At 44.7% G+C, this 7061-nt stretch overlaps 1 protein-coding gene across 1 annotated transcript; it reads right to left on the bottom strand.

Moving 5' to 3' along the window:
• Positions 1–3000: 3000 nt before the first annotated feature.
• Positions 3001–6596, bottom strand: LOC105481735 (potassium channel tetramerization domain containing 12). Its single transcript, XM_011741447.3, has one exon. The coding sequence runs from the start codon at positions 6364–6366 to the stop codon at positions 5389–5391; it is 978 nt and encodes a 325-aa protein (XP_011739749.1). The 5' UTR covers positions 6367–6596; the 3' UTR covers positions 3001–5388.
• Between the last annotated feature and the right edge of the window lie 465 nt (positions 6597–7061).

Raw genomic sequence — 7061 nt, 5'->3', positions numbered from 1 at the left:
TCAAAATGCAGCTTCTCTTTCCCAAGATTTTTTAGAACCTTCTCATGAACTGTACTTTTAATTAAAGCACATCTCAAAGCTTCTATTTCCTTGTTCCTATACACAGCAATTGGCATATGCTGCAAAGAAGTCAAAGAAAGTGTTTGCGAAAAACATTTCTTCCACATTAAGTACCAGACCGCCTGGGCATTCTTGACAATAAACTCTGGGGAAAGAAGCTGTTTGTGCTTGTTCCTGCTGGTCGGTTCTTTGGTGAAGAGTTCTGATGGCATAATGCTCACCAGTAGTCCCACAACAATTTGGGAAGTGTTGCCAGTATTTAGAGAACCCCATAAATGAAATTAGACCAGTGTTCAAGCCATTCCATGCCAAGGAGCCAAGAGGAATAATTAAAGGAGTGAATGTTTTATTCTTTAGTGTTTAATTGAATACATAACAAGTCACATAATCAATGATTCATTATTTCACACACAGGAAGGAAAACAGTAGCTAGTATTTCTGTTATACAACTGGTTGTGAACAGGGAGAACAAAAACCTTCACAGCATTAGATGGTTGAAGAAATTCTCAAAGTTTGGGCACGTCTGAAAAGACTTCAACTGCATCTTTTTTCAATATAAAGGGATTTTTTTCTTACATTTCTGTGTCATTAGAAAAATCTGATAACAATTTTTTCTCCTCTTCTTACATTTAGAGAAAATGGTTTAATGATATGTACTACTTAAAATTTCAGAATCCCAGATAACTCTGTGTGAATCTTACATTGTCTAGCAGATAAGGTTTTCAGATGCCTGGAAAAATTTAAACAACATATAATTTACATCTTCAAAATTAACATCCACGATGATGTTTTAATCCTTTGTCACTAAATGGTTCCTAACGCTGTTTGAGTGGTCATAAATGAATTGTCATTTGTATTCAATAGTAATAGCAAAATTTACCTGCCTATAAAGTCACAAAAACAGTTGTATAATAGTTTACATTACAATTAATGTACACATACCTCAAAACACATTTAGAATTTTTAAAAAATTGGTTTGGAAAAAAATCACTAAAAATGTAAGTGACAACAAATCTTGATTAACTAGTCCATCTTCCTACCATACATGATTATACTATAATGTAGATATTCTGGTTGAATTTCTTCCATACAAGTTTCAAGGGCCCCAGTAGAAAATCAAGTGTTAATACTTTTAGATTTTTATTGTCCAAAACTGTGACAAAGAAAAGCTAACTTCAACATAACTTGTTTCTGGCTATACAAAGACCTATTTCAGGTGCTACAGATACTGAAGAGTATTTTACTTATTTCTCAAGAGACGGACTCAGGCCATCTAAGAAAATTAATTCAGTTTTTAAATGATTTATAGTAAGGAAAAACAGGAAAAAAATTCCAAACAAAGGATTGATTCTGATAGGCTTACAACAAAAATATTGTTTACTATTTTAAAAACTAAATTGAGTAAAGTATTTGTGATTTAGACTATAAAATAAAGTCTCAATGAATTCAACCCCTCCAGTCAATACTTTTCTTAATGTCTGCATCGTAATTTAGCATTTTGCATGTGGGAGTACACAAATGATTTGAATATTGGATCAGAATTTACCCTAACTTGAAGAGTAAGAAGTTATCAAAGTTTCACCTTACATGGCTTTATTGAAATAACATTCCATCGAAAATTCCAATAAAAATTGGAATATATTATGAGCACTGCCAATTGCTCATTTTGTCTGAGTATTAACAGATTATGCATTTCCTCAGAGAAGCAGCAGGTCCCATATATACAGACATATATATGGCTCTGGTTTGAAAGAGAAGACAATTTTGTCTAGTATTATAACTTATCACTGTGCTATCAATCAAAAAATCCAAATAAGAAATACAATACAAACAACATTGAAAGGGAAAAAATTTTAAATCTCACATCTTCAAGGAATATTTTCTACAGTATATCATTTGAAAAACTAGAATGAATACTGTTCATGGTCCACATTTAAACAAAAAACATTTCAATTACTTGGTGCAAACACACAGAACCTGGTACCTTTTTTTTTTTTTTTAACCACTATTGTCTACTCCTTTTTAAAAATTAAGTTTGCTACTAAAAGTCTAATGTCATTCACTTGTATTTATGGTCATCAAATGGTAATTAGGGCAACATATGTAAATGCATGCTTCTGAATCAGATTCATGCAGTGATAATTATCTCAATAATTTATGACATTCTCCCAGGTTATTTGAATGGTATCTTTGGAAGGCTAACTCAAATGAACCCACAATACCGCCACCATTACAGCTTACAGGTGATTACAATCCACTTGACAGGCCTCAAAGGTTCATTTTGTGGCCCAAAGCCCATGGAGGGGAAGCGATCTAAAAGTGTTCATGTCAAGTTATTTTACTTGTATTATACTATCCACCCAATGTAAAATGAATTTTCTTCACAGCCCTTACTTTAGGCTAAAAATAGACAGTTTTCTTTTATTGACTTTAACTTTAGAGGGGACAGTGGTCCCTGGAAAAAGAAGTAGATTTACTGTACCTAACCATTAAATTCCCAGTCTTTCAAATAATGTAGGGGGTGCTGGGTGTGACAGGGTGGAGTGAATAAGATGCCTATGTACAAGACAGTGGAATAGTTCAACTCAGAGGTTTACAAGATAACATTTGTAAGACTTGAGTGACAGAGGCAAAATTTTAGCAGTTTCTCAAGACTCTTGGAGTTGAGCAGATTTGAGAAGGGAAATCAGAATCGCCGAGTCTTGCCATCTGTCAGTGGTTTTGATCTGTCCCAAGATGTTCTCAATCATGTGTTTCCTGTTGAACAATCTAACAAAATACCATGCAGGGTAGAGAAATCTCTGTAACACTGAATTTTGGTCAGTGAGTAAGAGTCCCAAATTATTTCAGGCTTCAAACAGATAAATTCTGATGCATTATTTAGTCTGAGACCAAACTCAACACACAAGCAAGCACAACTTCCTAGAAGCGTTTCCATTTTGCCCAAAATTACAGGCTTTGTATATAAAGTCAATTTTACTTTTCAAAAAATGTTAGTCCAATAAAATACTTCAACTCTTATTTCCCAACTGAAAAAAAAAATTAGTGGATTAAAAATACAGGTACCTTGATTTTAAGTAGACAGTTAATCAACATATGATTAGTAAATACAACTAATACTCAAGAAAAAAAGTATAGAGCAAACTCAGTTTTACAATTATGTATTTTTTCCTAACCCAATTTCCCCATAGATAAGGATGTAAGAAACTCATCAAAACATGTTGCTTTATATATACACCAGCTGATGCAAATTACTGGGGTAATATAGGAAATTTTATAGCATTAGTAAATGAATTAAAAAACTAAATGATTCATGTAAAATGTTTATATATGGTATATACAGCTTGGATCACATGAGTCTAAGAATAAAACTGTTCCAATTTGTAACATCTGTATGGACATAGTAAGATACAGTACGAGATTCATTTTTAAAAACAAGGAAAAATAGCACTAATTTAAACACTGAAAACAGCTCTTACAAAATCCTTAAAAACGTACATCAGAGAAAGATGCTGAAAACAAAACAAAATAGGCTTCTCCATCATCACAGAATATTCAAAGGACACCTCACAGCATGGAGCATGACGAGGTTTATTTCCCTTCACTTATGGTGTACATAGGATATGCATTGGGAATTTATTCCATGTAAGAGTAAAGGCATAAGGCAACCAGGTCTCCTTTTGTTTCTGTTGCATTTACCTATTATTAGACCATTTTATTGCTCAGCTCACTTTTAAGTACTTACTTGCCTTCATTTAAAAATATTCCATTTTACAGCTATCTACAGATAGGCAGCCCTTGGTGCTGAGTTCTCTGCAGCTCTGTCATTTGAAAAGATTTCGCTTAACTTCAAACAAACTGCATGAAAGTGTATTTTCAGGTTTTCAGGTTTGCCCAGAAGTCAACATTTGCTGGGCTTGGAGAAAATAAGGATTTTTAATAAGTGATCTTAGGTCTAAGTAACCAAAATGAAACTTCTTTTGCTCAACAGATTTTAAAATCAGGATTTATAATCAACAAGAAAATAAAAGTTCAAAAACTAAAACCCTACTGGGTAACTCTTTGGTTAGATTATATATAAGCATTAATAACTCTAAGTTTAGAACTCAAAACAGTAAGTTCAACAAACTGCCAGTTAAGAGTAGGTCTGTTATTAATCTTTATAAAATGCTTGGCATGTTTGCATTTACTATATGATATTTTTAAAATGTGCATGTACTCAAAACAGATGGTACAAATTTCCAACTTTCAAATCATAAACGAGTATGTCGGCTTCTCCCTCCCCACCCTTCCTACCCTTTCCTCCCTCCCCACCCCACCCCGCCCACCAAGTCTTACAGCTAAAGGAAGGTCCTACTGCCATTCATTGCAAGAATACAGGCGTTTCCTAATACCCACGACGTGCACTATGACCCAGCTCCCTACAGTCACTGCCAGGTGACCTCCCTAGGCGCTTGGAGACCTGAGCAGCCTTGCAGTCTTAGGCGGCAGTGTCCCTTCTCCCTCTTGCCAGTAACTGCTGCCATGTCAACCACTGGCATCAAGGGCTTCTGGCGAGCAACAGCTGAAAAGGGTGCCTCTGCAGGCAGGAGGATCACTTTCTATAAGTTTAAGCCACAGGCTGAGACCTTTTCATTCTGTACGAGAAAAGATCCTTTACTGTCCCGGCACTAGATTCTTCTACTTCACGTGTAACTTTTCAAAACTTTATTCGTTTAGTTACTGGACTGCCTCCATGGGGTCCTAATTCCAGGCTCAGAATCTTCCATCCAGCCTTCTAAAATTCTACCTTCAAAAGAGGTCAAAAAGACTGTGTAATGACCTTGTAAAACGCTAACCCCAGACAGTGGAAACAATCCTGATCTCTTCAACCCCCAGTGAGTCATAAGAGCTTGAGAAGATTTCAAGGAAATCTTCCACACATTGGACATGCTCCAATCAGGTTCTGAACAATTCAATCATTCCCAGGTACTTGGTGACTCTGTGGCCACACTGCCCCAATAGATCCAGATTGAAGTACCATCTGGGGGAGGGGTGGTTTGAGGCAGGGAGTAGAGGAAGCATGGAGTGGTAGGTGGGGGTGGGGTGGGAGTTCCTCTGGGTTCTCTAGGTTCAGGAGGTCCAAAGAAGATGAAGCAGCCGAGAGGATCTGCGGCTGCAGGTTCTGAAGTGGAGGGAAGGTGGGCGGACAGGTCTCAGCCAGCTAATACTGGAGGGGGAGATTGGGAGAGGGGCAGCTGGGGGACAGAGCGAGGACAAGAGGCTCTGTAATCATCTCTCGGGCAGGAAAAGGAGTGGGCGCTGGAGTGGCGACGGGGTCTGGGGAGCTCACTCCCTGCAGAAGACGTACTCGGTGTAGCTGGTCCAGATCTTGTCCTCGCTCTGGTCGGTGCTGCTGGCAAAGGCGCAGGTGCCCGTGGAGCTGCACGCCACCATGTGGAAGCCCGACTCGGACAGCTTGTCGAAGGCCTGCTCCAGGAAGTTGAACTTGAGGTAATAGCGCGAGGTGTAGCGCTCCGGGGGACGGTCCGGGTCCCGGCTTTCGTTCAGGGTGTCCCCAAAAACCTCCTTGGCCAGCGACGTCTTGCCGCACACGGTGATGCGCGCCACTCGCCGGAACTTGGCGTCCGCCTGCGCGTCCCGCCCGATGGTGTAGGAGCCGCGGTAGCCGATGGTGATGTAGCCCGAGCGCCGGCTGCCGTCCAGCGACTGGGACGGCGTGAGCAGCGGGCCCGCCGCGCCCCCAGATGGACTGCGGCTAGCAAGCTCCAGCGTGGGCGAGGGCGCCCCGGCAGAGGCGCCCTCCTGCTGTTCAGGCTCCGCGTAGCCGAGCGGCAGCAGCTCGTCTCCCAGCGAGCCCTCCTTGTGCACCCCGCGCCGCGAGGGCGGCGGCCCCGGGCCGGGCTGTTGGGGCGCCCCGAGGCGGCGCACGAGCTCTGGCAGCTCGAAGTACTCGGCCTCGCGCTGCAGCCGGCTGCGCTCGGGGAAGTAGTCGGGAAGCACAAGCTGCAAGTCCCGCAGGTAATCCAGGATGTAGCGGAAGAGGAAGCCGTCCCGGTCCAGAAAGAAGCGGCCTTTGCTGTCCCGGGCCAGCTCCTGCGGCTGCTGCTGCGTGAACATGCGCCAGAGCAGCGAGTCGGGCACCGACACCACCGTGCAGCGCCGGGTCACGTACACCTGGCCCCCCACGTTCAGCTCCACGATGTCGGGAAAGAGCGGCGGCTCCGCGGAGGACGACGAGGAGCCGCTGCCGCCGCCGCCGCCGCCCCCGTTGGGTAATCCACGTGTGCTGTCCGCCAGAGCCATGACAGAGAGGTGGCTGGGCCGGGACAGTGGCGGGGAGCCGCGCTGCACTCAAGAACTGCAGCCGCCTTCCCCGGAGCCCCAAAGCCCGGACGCTCGCTCAGCCCTGCGCCCCGCCGCCACCTCTGAAAGCCGCGCTGAGCCGAGCAGTGCGAGCGCGCCGCTGTGCGCCCCCGTGAGCTCCAGTGCGCTCCGCCCGCCTTGCCCGCGCGCTCCAGGCGAGTGCTGGGTCGCGGCCCGCGCGCTGCTTAAGTAGAGCCGCCGGCTCTGGTGCCGTGGCGCGCAGGAGGCGTGGGCGGCGGCGGAGCCTAGCTTACCCGGCGGGTGGAGGGGGGAGCGGGGACTCGATTTGCATCTTAAACGCGGACGCCACGCGGGGCTGCTGGCTCCACCCCGGCTCGCGATCGCAGGGGGCGCCCGGACTGCCACCCGTCCCCCACCCACCAGCCCCGCCCTGTGGTCCCGCCCAACTTTCTCCCTCTTCCAAAGAGGACCCGCCTGAGACTTGGCGGCTTCGGAAGACAGCTCCTTGGAGGGACAATCACTGCGCCCCCTCCCCTCTCGCCCCAGCCCGCACCCAGGGACTCTGGAAGGAGGACGTGAACTTTCTGGAGCCTCCCGCCCCGGGAGTGGAAATGCGGGGCAGCCTCCGGCCCTCCAGCTTGCGGAACTGGCCGCTTCCAGCAGTGCAGCTGCAG

Source organism: Macaca nemestrina, chromosome 16 (assembly GCF_043159975.1).
Source record: "Macaca nemestrina isolate mMacNem1 chromosome 16, mMacNem.hap1, whole genome shotgun sequence".
NCBI lineage: Eukaryota > Metazoa > Chordata > Mammalia > Primates > Cercopithecidae > Macaca > Macaca nemestrina.
The sequence above is the reverse complement of the archived record's forward strand: the minus strand, read 5'-3'. Positions and strand labels throughout refer to the sequence as shown.

What these genes read in the sequence shown, in the direction of transcription:
- LOC105481735 (XM_011741447.3), bottom strand. Translation starts at nt 6,366, where the DNA reads ATGGCTCTGGCGGACAGCACACGTGGATTACCCAACGGGGGCGGCGGC.